Source organism: Nuphar pumila, chromosome 8 (assembly GCF_984573655.1).
Source record: "Nuphar pumila chromosome 8, dmNupPumi1.hap1.1, whole genome shotgun sequence".
Classification (NCBI taxonomy): Eukaryota; Viridiplantae; Streptophyta; class Magnoliopsida; order Nymphaeales; family Nymphaeaceae; genus Nuphar; species Nuphar pumila.
Window position 1 is genome coordinate 75,224,131 of NC_143256.1, and position 14,653 is coordinate 75,238,783.

The following is a 14,653-nucleotide window of genomic DNA, read 5'->3' on the forward strand; positions in this document are numbered from 1 at the left end:
AAAATAACTAAATATTTTTCTTGAATGTTCCTGCAAAACTAGAAAATATGTTAGCACAGAAATGTAGTTTTTTCTGAATTTATCCGAAAATATTGAAAATTATCAGATATTATTTTGATATAAACCCAAATTCATACACCCTTTGATATAAACATAAGAAATAATGAATAAATTTTGAAAATAAACTTGGAAATTCGAAATTGGGGTCAAAATAACCAAAATACCCCTGATGACCTTGAAATCAGGGTTTTCTAAAAGAATTTTTGTAAAATTTGGAAATTTGAAAATCAAATGAAATAAATCAAACATAATATGATAAAATATGATAATATGCATGAAAATTTATGGAATTAGAAATTGAAATTTAGGTCAAAATGACCAAAATGCTCCTGATAACAAGACTATGGCTTTGAAACTAGGGTTTTTTGAAATAAATTTTGCAAAAATGAGAAGTTGAAATGCAAATGACATTGAAATTAACCCTAATATGATATGACATGATTATTTACATGATAAAAACTCTAAAATGACAAAAATATCATAAAATATCAAATTTAACTTGATTTTCGCTTTTGAATTTAAAAATAAACCAACATATAAAGCAAATGAACTTGGATTTGAGCCAAATTTAGCATGGACACCTAGAAAACTTCTATAAACAGAATAGAATCCGAAAATATATTTTTTTGATATTTTTAAATATGGAAATTCAAATAAAAACCCTAAATTTTGTGATTTTTGCCTAAAATACTGATTCTAAATTGAATTTTGGATACTAAACTTCCATAAAAATCTCCAAAATTTTATGGGGTGACAAAGGACAGTTATAAAAAGATTTTTTCCTTTTACACCTTATGGTTTTTCCCTATGGTCGGAGTTGTACAGCTCCGACAAGTCAGATCGGAATCCGGCGACTCTAGGATTTAGGGCAAACATACAAGTTTCAGGAGAAAATATGGGAAAAATAGAAGACAGATGGAAAAATGTCTGAAGTTATGATAAATGTCCTTAACAAACAGAGATAAATTTCCTTTTTTTACAGAATTGGGATTCGGGTTACAGTTTGGAAATGAGCACACTGTTATCAGAGACCTGGATCTCTGGAATTTCTAGATATTGGAATCTGTCAGACAAAAAACATAATTTTGGGAAAAATACTTGGACAATTCAAAAAATTCCCAAATTTTGGGAACTGACAAAGGAATGTGTTAGAAACAACTTTTGTGTTGAAAGTTTTGACAGACAACTTATGGATTGGACGGACACAACACATTAAGGTCGGTGTATACCCTGACAAAGAAAAATCAAGGTTTTCCCAAGGGTCTGAAAAAATCGATTTTTAACAAAGGTTAAATCTATTTAGAAAATGCTGAAATTTTACTGAAAAACAACAGACTCTAATAGATAATCGTGGTATTTTTTTGAGAAAAAATCAGATAATCCATTTGGGATATCTCGACTGCTCTTGTCAGCTAAAACAGAAATTAGAATTTTTGGAAATGCGAAATCCCAGTTTGAGATTCGGTTTATTTGAGAGGGTTTTGAAACCCAAATTGAATCAAATTTTCGGCAAGAAAACTAAGACATACAACTAAAGACATAACAATTTTCTTTTATATTTTTGAACAAAAATACATTCATAAAATAATAACTGGACTTTGCCTAAAACTGAGATTTTATGAATTCTAGATTAAATAACAATGAATCCTAAATAAGATGAATGAAAATAAAATAAAATGAATTAATCTATATGCATTTATAAAATAAAATATCATAAAATATAAAATTAAAACGTACATCAATGGGGATACAACATATTCTTTGTTGTTGGCTTGCGAAATGGAAGATCCAATCCATTGAACGGATGGATCTTATCGTTTAATTAGCCCCTACACATGAGATATGTGTTTTTTTATATTTATTTATGTTTTAAAAGATTATGAAAGAGACCCTTTCATCATCTTAGATCTGGTTTTATGTAACATTCATAACCATCACAAAAAAAATATATATGTCACTATGCAGTGAAAAGGGGCTATTATAAAAATAAGCAATGGATGCATACAAGACCGAAGACTCTTACCTTGGGGTTGCACTTGTAACAGTTGGGGCTGTGTCAGAGGTCTCACTGGTGGTGGAAGGAAGGAGGATTGGTGCTGCCCAAGGTGGCTGCTGCTGTGTTGCCAAGAAGGGTGGCTATAGCCACAAAAGGGGTCGATGATTGGAGATGGTGATGGCAAGAAGGAGGTGTCGGCTGGTGCTTGAAGGGGCTGTGAGGGAGTTTGAAAGCGCGAAAGGGCTTGGAGATCTATAGCCTCTTGTCTTGGTGTAGCTGGAGCTATGGCTGGCGTTGGAGACGTGGCAACAACTGTTGAAGAGGAGGCTATAGCGTCACCAAGGCTGGAGGTGGCTGCTGTCAAAGGGTTGGAGAAGCTGCAGCAGAAGACGTTGAAGATGGCTGGAAGCAATGGTGATGGAGGTTGTTGCAAGGTGAAGGTATGCTAGAGATGGTGGTGTTGAAGGAGGCTATGGTGGCTGGAAGAGTTGATGATGGTTGTGGCTATAGTGAGTGAAGGCTACAGTTGTTGCTGGGTGTGGATCAACTGCCAAAGATGGAGGAAGGTTGTTGTGGGGCTGTAGCAGCAAAGGGGAGAGAAAGAGAGAGCTAAAAGGGTGTGAATGGGCTGAGCGTGAATGCTCTTGTGTAAATGACTTAGGGCTTGATAAAAATCAAATCCTAAGTTTTCTTTTCTTTCTTTTTTTTAATCCTCAAATCAGCTTAATGAGAGAATGAAAGAGAAAGAGGCCCTTTACATGAATGGGCTGGAGAATAGGGAAAGGAAGGAAGGGAAGGGAAGAAGGAAAGAAAGGGAATAAGGAAAAAGGAAAGAAAAGGAAGAAGGGAAAAGGAAAGAAAAGATGAAGAAAGAATAGGGAAAGAAGAAGGAGGGGGGCTGGAAAAAATCTACGTGAGTGGGAGAGGAGAGGGAAGAAAGAAGAAGAAAAAGAGAAAAAGAAAAGGAAAGAAAGAAGAAGAAGAAAAGGAAAAGGAAAGAAAAAAAAGAAGAAAAATTATTGCACATGCTCAAGAGTGAATCTAATGTCTGCACCCTTCTTATCATGTGCATCATTATTGCACATGCTCACTTCTTCAGGTGCGGCATTAGTACATATGTTCACTTTTCCATAACTTTTCAATGATTGAGATACATCATCTTCACTGCAACCAGATGATAAGCTCACCATTGTCATAAACAAGATATCAATTTGCGTTAGCCAGCGCATACGTTTACTACGATTTATTCAAGATGCATATAACAACGAATTCTGATTAGTTAAGCAAGTCAAAAAAATGATTGAATGAATGACAGTATAAAAACAATGATTTGTTATTTGCTTATACTATGCATCGAGTTGTTATTTATCATGCCAAGAAAAGAAATGATTTATCGTATATGTGTGTTGACGATAGTGATTCACATGCAACGATTTAATTATATCTATGACGTTGTGAAGCGATTTCAATAGAAATCGCTAAATGAGCAGCGATTTGAATACGCAAATCACCACCGTAAGCACACAACAATGTAAATTTTGCATGCACATGTTTTGAAATCATACTATAAATATCTTATAAATAGATACTAGAAAATACATAATATCTTATAAATCGATATGCATATCGTATAATATATTACAAATCGATACGGCAAGCGCGTAACAATGTGAATTCTGCACGCACATGTTATAAAATCATACTACAAATATCTTACAAACCGACACTAGAAAACACATAATATCTTACAAATCGATATACACATCACATAATATATTACAAATCGATATGATAATTCAACATAATAGCTTAAAAATCGATACTACAACCGCGATTTGTGTTACATTGCATATACTGAGTGAATGGACGATACCGGATGGGGTAGAGGCCCTTCCTCTCATCTGTAACCAAGCATTCTTGTCAATTGGTCCCAACGTCTTACAAATATCTTTAATTTTTCAACCGTCAAAAAGCCAACATCTATATGCAATAATAAAACAATGCCTTAATGGCACTTATGACGACATACATTCTTCAACAATAATATGATGACATGGAAAGGTACTCACGACACCTTAATGACACTTGTTGGAATGTTTGTTCGTCATTGCTTTTTTTCATACTGCCTAACGAAAAAGAAGAAGAAGATAAGTCTGTAAAAAGAGATGGCCGACAAATCTCCCTATGACGCCCACCAATGATAGAACTAGTGGATCGATTTATAGTTATCTCCATGAGGTAGGAACGAACCCGAGAATGTTTTGTAACACAAGGCGGGAACGAGAAGGCAGCAATGTGTTGTAACATAGGTTAAAAACCAAGGCGAAAACTTGGACTCGCGAGAATGTGCAAAAGCTATTTACGGGAGGACAGTTCCGTCAAACGCATATCTATCTTACGAGAAAGCATTTCCATCAAACACATATCTATCTTTTTTTATATGTTAGTTATCTTTTTTATATGTTATTTTATTATAAAATCATCATGGGTAACATTGGTATATGAATTATTGCGGGTCCCAAGATATTCCTCGGTACACACGCGAACACACAAATTTGTGTTGGGGCGAACACACAACCTCCTCTCATAAATAGAACCACAAGCCCTTTGTTTTGTATCTTTTGGGAAATAATAGATTTGGAAATTGAATCCCCACGTTCTGAGGATGGGCTTTAGATTAGGCTTAGCCTAGTCTAAAGATTTCACGTCATCTCACCTCTTCACTCTTCTCCTTCGTTATCGGCTTTTTCTAGTTTTCTTCTCATATTTTCCTTTGTCTTCTTCTATTCATCATTTTCTGTTTATCATCTACCACTTCATTTCATAATCACGTCTCCTCTTCTATAGTTCTTCCATTTCTATTAAAGTTGACTCAGGCCTTTGCACTAATAACTCACCGTGATAATCGATTCAAGCCAATGATCTACCGATCGAATGGCCTAATTTCTCAAATCGGTGAATCAGATCGTTGATTCAAGCTGCCAGCTGCTGTATTATTGATCGTGTTCCAGACCTGCTGTTCAAGTTGCAGAGATCGTGAAATTGGGGCAGAACGTGATCTGCAACTGAATCAAGTAGAGACCCACCGGTCAATTGCTTGGAACTCATCGCTGGAGTCTGCAAAATGCCTCAGACGCATAGCCTGAGCTTTCCAAGGCTCATGTTCGTCTTTACCTTCATATTAAATAAGTGCATTAACGATCTGAAAGTTTAACTCGATCTTAATTATTTTCTGAACTTCAAGTTATTGTGAATTAGACAGTATAGTGGTTCAAATGCACTTGATCTGCTGTTCCTATGCCGTGATTGATCGCGCCTAAGCAAATCTTATATAGGATGAGCTTTCTCGGCGATCTACTTGTTGCTTTCACTGCCTCCGATGATTAGTTGAGCTCTATAAACTCCCGATCGTCGTTTCTCCTAATCAAGCAAAGTCAGTAGTCCCTTCATGTGATTGAATTCATTTATGTAATTTTCCTGCAATTGATTTGATGCATATTTTGGAATGCCGAGTCTTCATATGTTTGGACTCCGATGAAAGCCGTACTTGCGCTGGGATGAAACGCCTGCATCCGTCTTGACACTGAGCTTAATTAGCTCACATTCATCATAATCTCTAGGATCAGAATATCGCAACAGGATCGGAGTTTACCTGTGCAGAGTGTAGCTGTGAATCACCCGCGCGCCAACTGTTTCGTGCCAGGTTTTCTAAGGCTGTCGCAGCATAGATCTTAGGAGCGGCGAGGCACCGTCGCAACACTAAGCTCCTTAAGCAAACGGGGCACATGGTGAATGTGTTTGCCCTGATCAATCAAGATCCCAAACATCAACAAACCATTAGGAGGAGGAGTCTGGGTTGGTGACTCCATGATTATGGCTTTTTGGAAGGCAATGAACATGACTTCCAAGTCCCCTTTCTTCTGAATCATTGAATCAAATTTTTCTGGTGTGTAGGTAGGATTTTATGATGCAGAAAATTTTAGAACCATTAATTTTTAGATTTACGTAGAATCCAATCTGCACACTTAAAAAAAAGTTGACCAAAGATTCCCTTTGTAAGATTTGGACATATTGATCACATCCATAACGTCAGATTTGCTAAGAAAACATCTCTAAATATGAATTTTGAAGATGAAGATAGGTGGGTGGACCATTTCGTGGAAGGGCCTGGGTAGAGGATCAGATCTGAATGCAAACCCCAACGGGAACCCAACCATCTTAATGGGTTGACCCTAATCCATTCATTGCGAATACGAGTAGAATCAAAGGCCGACCTGTATCCAATTCGTGACAGCACTCAATAGGGATGTAGACGGGTAGGAACTATGCATTACTGAATCCGACTTAATCGGATCTGACCTAATCCGATCCAGATTTGGATTCGGAGTCTGATGGGAAAAGATAAAAACGAATCTGGATCCAACTAGTCCAAAATCTGATATTTACACTTAATCGGATTCGAATCTTAACCTGATTCGTATTCGGATTTCAAAGAAAAATTAATACCGAATCCAACTATTCGGATTCGGGTCAGAGATCCCGTTTCATTCGACCCGTTGACATCCCTAACCCTCAAATTCAGCCCCTCTCTCTCCAAGGGCCACCCATCGCCACCATGAACGCCCCTGATCGCTACGAGCGCTTCGTTGTTCCAGAAGGAACCAAGAAGTAACTCTCTCTCTCTCTCTCTCTCTTTTCTGTTGCCGCTCTTCTCCTTCGCCCACTCTCCAATTTCTTCTCCTTTGTGACCGCAGAGTGTCCTACGAGAGGGATACCAAGATCATCAATGCGGCGTCCTTCACGGTTGAGAGGGAGGATCATACAATTGGGAACATCCTCAGGATGTAAACCCCTAAACCCTAGTGTTTCCTTTTCATATATTACTGCTGATTTTTTTTCCTTTTTGAAGAGATAAGAAATTTGTGGGTGTTGTCTAAAACCCTAGATAAATGCATTTCCAGGCAACTGCACCGAGACCCAAATGTCCTTTTTGCCGGGTACAAGCTTCCACACCCATTGCAATACAAGATCATAGTTAGGGTCAGTAATGAATTCTTGGTTCTTTTGAGATTTTGATTCGATTTCAGAAATTGGGTTTTGTTTATTTTTGTGGTTTATGGTGGTTTTAATTGTCTTTCGTTGGTGGGTGGGCTTTAAAAAAACGGGGGAATTGCGTAGATTCACACGACGAGCCAATCGTCGCCGATGCAAGCATACAACCAGGCCATCAATGATCTTGACAAGGAACTCGATCACTTGAAGAATGTGTTTCAGGTTTGGTGTTTTAAAATTCCGTTGATTATCGTCCTTAATTAATCTTTCTCTCTCACATTTACTTCTTGTTTGCCTTTGTCGGATTACTCTTATCTATGTTTCTCTAGTTTAACTCTACCCGTCTTGCTATTCTCTTAGAGAATTCGTTGTGATGCAAAATGAAAGTAATTGCATGCATATTTATATTGAAGATATACCCGACCTGATCGTCCGAGTCATAGCGGGCCTGAGGAGAAGTTGCTGACCCCTTCATTCCAGGTTCTACTCCCACCGGGTGTGTGGGTGCCTTTCACTGGTGGGTTCAGTAAGGGTTTGGGTGTCGGTGATCCCACCTGGAAATTACCCACTTCTGTGGAGAATTTCGTCATCAAAATTTTTTATCTTGAAGACGGTTATGATGTCTCCTTTGAAGACAAATGAAAAAAAAAAAGATGGTCAAGAATAGGCAAGTGGAGCTCATAGTACCATACGAAGAGCAAAGAGCTGTTTGACAGAAGCTGTATGTAATACGTATTGAAAATAGTGCACTGAACTACTAAGAATCAATGAAGTTTGTTCCGAGGGTAAGCTGTATAGTTTACTGGTCCAATTGGAAACGGCCCCAAAGGACGTTTTAATGATCTTGAATAATTTATATTTCATAAAAGAAGCCAATTAGAGAAAATTTTGCAGCTACCTTAGAAATTATATGTAGATTAAAAAAACAATGACGAATATGTGGGGTTTAGATTTTATACATGGATAAGTGTCAAAGAGTGAGTTGCAGGGGAAGTCGCTGGGAAATGAAGAAAGTTGATAAGAAGTAGGAGAGGTTCATAGCAAGAGATAAGAAACCCAAATAGAGGAGGGGAAGTGATCAACGTATGGTTTATGGACTATAGAGAATTATAATTAGACTATCATACAACAATACAGTTCAACTAACAATATGATTCCATAGGCATGTTTCTGAATTGTATTGTTAAGATTCAATAAAAGGGAAAAGTCAATACAAGTTTTCATGTCTTTTCTATTCCTCATAGGACCTCTAAAATAGACATGTGAATCTTCATATATGTCACATAGGTGTGGGTGTGGGTGTGGCGATGTGGCCCTATATAATTTTTAACAGTTAACAGTAACACTAATGAAATAAAAACAATTATCATATCATCAATTCATCATACATAAATTCATGCAATAAATCAAATTAACAATTTACAATTATTATTCCTCATCAATAAAAAATAACACCACAATTAAATCAACCTAAATATATTATGATTACGCTAAGTGAATTAAGAAAACAAGAAACAATCAAATAAGTCAAGCAAAAAAGAAGTAAATTATAATAATAAAAGAAGCAAACCATGCATAATTGCATACCAAAAGTATATCCTACACAATGTATATGATGATGCGGTAATGATCCTAATAATTTTCTACTTCATCATCAAATTCATCATAAGAAGGAAGAGTAGGCTCAGATAAGCCCATGTTTATAGTGTTGAAATCATGCTCTCAATTTAAGTCACACTCTTCTGGGTTTACATCCCAAAATTTGGATGATTCATGCTCCCCCTTGCCTCAACGCGGGTGTGGCACCCGGTTAGCCAAGTCCTTGTGACATAGATCTTCATCATATGTACATGCCTACCTAAACATGAAGTGAGATCAGTCTCTGGTTAAATGGAATTCCTGCTTGAAATTACAGTTTTGATTTGCTTTAAGAATTTGCCTTTGGTTCTTCTACCAGCAAGGATATCTTTTCAGTAAGTGACTGGAGGTGTTTTTCCCTAACAAGAATGATGTTTTTTCCCTGCCGTACAAGTTACTATCATTTTTAATATTATAAGTTTATGGTTAGTCAATTAATGATTTTTTGTTTTTGCTTATTGTCATTTCCTTATCTTTATTATTGTTCAATAATATTTATTTATTGATTTCTCTATTCTCTTGCTTTTCTGTTTTTTAGTTTTAAGTTTCATTTCCAATTTTTTTCCCATGTGTGTCCAACTTTTGTGTGTTATATTTCTCTAGGAATTACATATCTTGAAAAGGATATGTGACTGGAAATGCTTTTGCACAGGATACAAATAAATTTTTTTTTCCTTCTTGATATTGTTCTCTTATAAATAACTTATCCCTGGCCCAGAGTTCTATGAGCAATTTATTTCTGGTATCTGAAGATAAAAAATTAGCAATCTTGCATGAGGAAATTCTATGGGGATTTTTGTTGTACATAATAAATGATTTTTTACCCACTCCCAGCTATGTAGTTGGGGTATGGGCATAAGGTTTGATGATGATGATAGCATGCAAAACTTTTCTGCTCTGGTTTGTTTTACATAATATGTGATGCTTGTAGGTACTCAGATTCACAACCTAAAAACAATTCAAGTTTAGAAATTTGCAACAAAATTAGAAGAACATGATTCCACTTAGTTGAAGAAAGTTAATGGACTATGGGGGCATATTGTGTGGCTGTGAGAAGGTTATTGCAAAGTAAAGTGGAAGTCTGTATCCCAGGTTGATAGTTGGAAACGGCCAGTGGCCAGAGGGAGAAGAGAGTGTGGAAGGAAGCATGAAATGCTAGGTTGATGACAAAAGCACCTCACAACTGTATTCTTACTAGATGAATTCGTTGGAATAGATGCGCATAAAAAGTTTGACAATGAAATGATATTAATTAACAATAGAATTTGTTGACCAAAACTAATGAAGTACAAATAGCACCCTTGGGCTGTAGGAAGGTTACTCGTTCCCAAGTTGTCATGTGCAAACTTCAAGAATGACACATACTTCAAGAGTTTGATTTCTTTCTCTGTAGAACTTGTTCCTATGGATGTTCACTTTCTACTTTAGCATAGTATACCTAAAGTATAAATTGTAATGTGTGGACCAGATTGCGCACCATCTTATCTGAGAATTCCCGGGTGAATTACTAATAACCAATGTTGTACTTAGTGTATCGAACCCGTATCACATGAGCCTGAGATACAGTTGTATCGAATTGTATCATAAGATACGGGAAAAAAGCATTTAAATTATGCATTTTTTAAAAAAATCAGGAAAAATCTAAAAATGTAAAACATAGAGAACACAAGAAAAAACAAATAAATAAGAACTAGTACAAGAACTAAAAACAATAAATAAGCTTACCCTTGGTTTTGATGCTTGAAACCCTCTTCCAACTTCAATCTCACACAAATCAAACCTCTAGGGCTCGATTTTGAGGGTTAGATGTAATATCTCACAAAATTTTGCCAAGTTATAGATTAATAAACAAAATTTTTATTAAATAAATGTTTTTCGTTGCTTAGATTAATGCAAAATATATATAAAAATGGGTATACAGTGGTTGGCGTTAAGTGGATCTTGATATGGATCTTGGATTCAATGCCAAGATCTATCCAATTACATTATAGATCTTGGACCCGATGTCCAGATCTATAACCCATTTAGGCTAAGATAAAATTTATCTTTATTTTTTATTTAAAGTGATATATATATATTATATGCATATATGTATATATATATATATGAAGTTTTAAATTAGAAAGACTTCTATTTCCATTAGGAAATAAAAGCCTCTCTATCTCTTTTAGGTGGGATGTCCCTTCTAGGGAGTCCCACTAGCATTACAAATAGCCTACAACAGCCCCTTTCTCCCTACCGATTTTGAGAGAGAGAGAGAGAGGGAGAAAGCTGAACAAAAAAAAGGAGAAAAGAGGCTAAACAAAGTAGAGAGAGAGAGAGGGCTGCAGCGTGCTCTCCTCTTCAATGTCCTCTTCTCCAACTTTTTTTTTTGCAGCTACAAGCAAAGTATGGGTCTTACTCTTGAAATCTGATAGGAAAGAGGTTTATCCTTAATCGGATCAAGCATGAGTTGAGAAAAGAATCAAATCTGTATGTATATGTACAGATTTTTTATTTTTATCAAACCTGGAATTGTTTGGCTGATGCGAATATCAATTTTTGATTAGGTTTTGATGGGCCTGAGCATAAAATTTTATAGCAGTCATAATGTTAAGTTGCTGTGATTATTTGTGTTTGGATCAGATTTATTTGGCTGATCTTTAAAATCTGTATTTTATTGAATTGAGTTCACGATGACCTGTTAACCGATACTTAGGTTATGTTTGAGTCCATAAAACTGATTTCTATACACAATGCCATATATGCACCCATATCAGTCCTGTACATGACATGACTGATATGGTGTGGTTGTGGGGTATTCAAACCTCACAAAAGAAAGGGAAAAAAAATTCTGGACAGATGTCGCTAATCCGGCCTAGAAATTTAAAAAAAAACCCTGTTTGGTATGGGGCGCACATTGGATGTAGCTGAATATAAAAAATCTGTTTGACCGACGCACATGTTAAGTTTTAATTTCATAAAACTTTGTTAATAGGCAATAAAGATCGGTTGAGTTTTGGGATTCACGCACATCAGCAGACTGTTTGTCTTATGTGTTGGTTTTTTTAACGTAACATTACATATATGCTGTTTTGCAAGCCTGTGCAGGTTTTGTTCACGTTTTGCATGACCAGCTTGACGTGTTTAGCATGATCAGACTGTCGATTTTTCATAGTCTAGGCTAATTTAAAGTCTGGTTCTAAATCTGCATTTCTTTTTTAGTTTAATAAGCTTGAACCAGTTTGGTTTAACTGAGAAAGTTCTGAAAATTTTGAAGAGCATGGGCAGACTTCTTTTTCCTCTGATTGGGTCATACATATTGTGATTGTTTCCCATACATTAATTTATATTGTCCATGTTTCTTACACAGGCATGTGATTATTTTGAAATATGATTTTTTTCTCTTGGCCTAGAGTTTGAAATTTTTTAACAGCATGTGGAATATGAGTAGCAATCTGAGATTCTAGTTAAGTTCACTTAAATCTGATTGTTTTGATTAGTCTTAAAATCTGTTTTATTCAATCATCTACAAGTATGGAATATATATATATATATATATATATATATATATATATATATGCTGAATGTAGATTTTATACATGCCTAAGATAGAATTTGAAATCTGTCAAATTTTAATTTATTGATTCACGCATGTGTTGATTCATGATACTTGGTTGCATGCCCATGTGGTTTTCGTCATATCGTGTCAAGCTTTAGATCCATGTTCATACCCTGTTCTAAATTATGTTCATGTTGTGTAATTAAGTTGAGTTTTGGATATTTAATTAAATATGATTCTAGAAGTAAGTTTGACATGTTATAAAATTTGATTTTTGGCATGTCATAAAATCTGATTTCTGGCATGTAAAAGAAATCTGTTTGGAAATCAAATTGGAATCTGATTTTTTTTAAGTTGCCTAAAACTCTGATTCCCATTAGAAAGTGTTAAAACTGATCTGTCTTGGATAGTCAGTCGAATCTAAGGATGATGAGGAATTGAGCTGAGAATTCTACAACTGTGACAAAAATCTTCATAGGTGTCTCGATGGGGAAAACTTTACCATTCTGTTACAGGTTCATCAAGTTGAGAACTTTAGATCCTTTCAATCTAAGTTGCATCCTATTCTGGAGTCTCATTCCTGTCCCTGTAGATTGTAGATTTTGGCCCTTTTGTGTGGACTCACATATGAGGAATGTATTTGCTAGGATCTATTTTCATTGAGACCCTCGTTAGGACACTACAAAAAATCATAGTTGTAGGTGCTTTTTGCTTAATCTGAACCTATAGCTTTGTTTCATATTTTACTCAGTAGAAAACATGTATGACTAGGTATTTTGCATGCTCAGATTTTTTCTAGAAAGATAAAAGTTCAATGGCTCATATTGCAATAACACTTGATGATAAAAGATTCAGGTTTTTTCCTTGAATCAATTTGATCTAATTTAGTAAATAAATAATGACAAACATATCTACAGGTTCTGATTAAACGAGAAATGCCTGCAACTATATCTTTTTTGCAAGGGTCCTAATGAAAATGGGTACTAATGAATGCAATTCTCATAATAATGAAAATCTCACTCGTTTTATTTGATGCTTTTACATGCAGGAAGAAGAACAAAGGTATCTGAGGAACAATTACTAGTAGAATGCTTGATATCTGGTTTTCTGCTGTGGGATATTGGGCGTTATGGATTCTAAGTACGCTCAACTAGAACTTTTGTTTGGAACTTCACTTTCTTGAATATTTACTACTCAATGATCAGAAACTTGGATGTATGCCACCAAAATATTTTTGAGGAACACCAAAATCAAGCTCATGTTTCTTGAGAAAAGGAAAAAAAATGAAAAGTTGTGCTTCACCTTCATATATGCCGCTCCTAGATGAAATAGCATCAAGAACTAGAGTCTTCACCTTGTCTTATAGCATTCTTCACCATCTTGCACAACACCGATTACTTATATGATGTCTCATTTATTAGGAGCAAAGGTGCTAATATCAATTAGATGTTAATCTCATGATCTTTAAAATTCGTACACTGAAATTCCTGATAAGATTGTGAGCAATTCACTCTCTCGTCTTTGTTTAGTAAATTACAATTTCCACAATTTTTATTGCTTATATTGTTTCTTCATTTATTTCCCTTGTAGTTTTGATCATTAAACGTACCATGATTTTGTCAAAATAGACTTAAATTTATCAAAAGATTTTCCTTCGCTAATAAAATCCAAGAATGAGATTGGTTACCGTGTATAGGGGCAAGCCTATGAGTGAGATCATTTCATAGTCTCATGATACCATCCTTTCATAAAGCAATCATCATCATAAGTCATGGTCATCTTTTATTGGATATGTATTAGCTACAACTATACAACTAATTGTACCTACAATCGACTTAGCAAAACCCTTTTCTTTTACCAATGGGGTTTGGTAGGAGCTGTTAGTGCAGGTTACCATGTGTTGACGTTGCAAGTTCAAAACCCAATGGTATGTTGTGTAACTGGTGGGGGTCTGCCTAACCCCAGCTTGCCTTTCAAAAAAAAAACCTCTTCTTCTGTTTGGGCAAGTCTAACCTCATAGATGTGATTTACATGCTCTGATTAGCAGGATTCTACTTTTGAATGGCTAGAATCTGACCTGTGTACAGGTTTTTTTGACAATGCAGAAATTGGTAACTGTAAATGCACAAAGTTTTTCTGACTCAGAAAAAACATGTTTTTTTGAAAAAAAAAAATTTATGGTCGATCTTCACTAAGCTGAACACATTTACATGGTTATATAAAATCTAGATGACTTACGTCATGAGACTCCTCTCTCATTGAGCCTTTGTTTGTTCCATCCATTTTACACATGAAAATAGGGGTTTACCTGTGAAAAACCCCATTTTCTTATCTAGGTGAAAACAAAACAAGGTTTTATTTTCATG

At 35.5% G+C, this 14,653-nt stretch overlaps 1 protein-coding gene across 1 annotated transcript; it reads left to right on the forward strand.

The window, feature by feature from the left end:
* The first annotated feature begins 6,664 nt into the window (after positions 1-6,664).
* On the forward strand, positions 6,665-13,591 carry NRPB11 (DNA-directed RNA polymerase, RBP11-like protein). The gene is made up of 5 exons (XM_090016212.1): positions 6,665-6,724; positions 6,811-6,900; positions 7,018-7,096; positions 7,235-7,330; positions 13,336-13,591. The coding sequence occupies exons 1-5, from the start codon at positions 6,672-6,674 to the stop codon at positions 13,369-13,371; spliced, it is 354 nt and encodes a 117-aa protein (XP_089872338.1). The 5' UTR covers positions 6,665-6,671; the 3' UTR covers positions 13,372-13,591.
* Positions 13,592-14,653: the final 1,062 nt, after the last annotated feature.

What these genes read in the sequence shown, in the direction of transcription:
- NRPB11 (XM_090016212.1), top strand. Translation starts at nt 6,672, where the DNA reads ATGAACGCCCCTGATCGCTACGAGCGCTTCGTTGTTCCAGAAGGAACC. An exon ending in GTTCCAGAAGGAACCAAGAA is followed by an intron (nt 6,725 to 6,810) that starts GTAACTCTCTCT and finishes TTGTGACCGCAG; the next exon opens with AGTGTCCTACGAGAGGGATA. An exon ending in AATACAAGATCATAGTTAGG is followed by an intron (nt 7,097 to 7,234) that starts GTCAGTAATGAA and finishes GGAATTGCGTAG; the next exon opens with ATTCACACGACGAGCCAATC.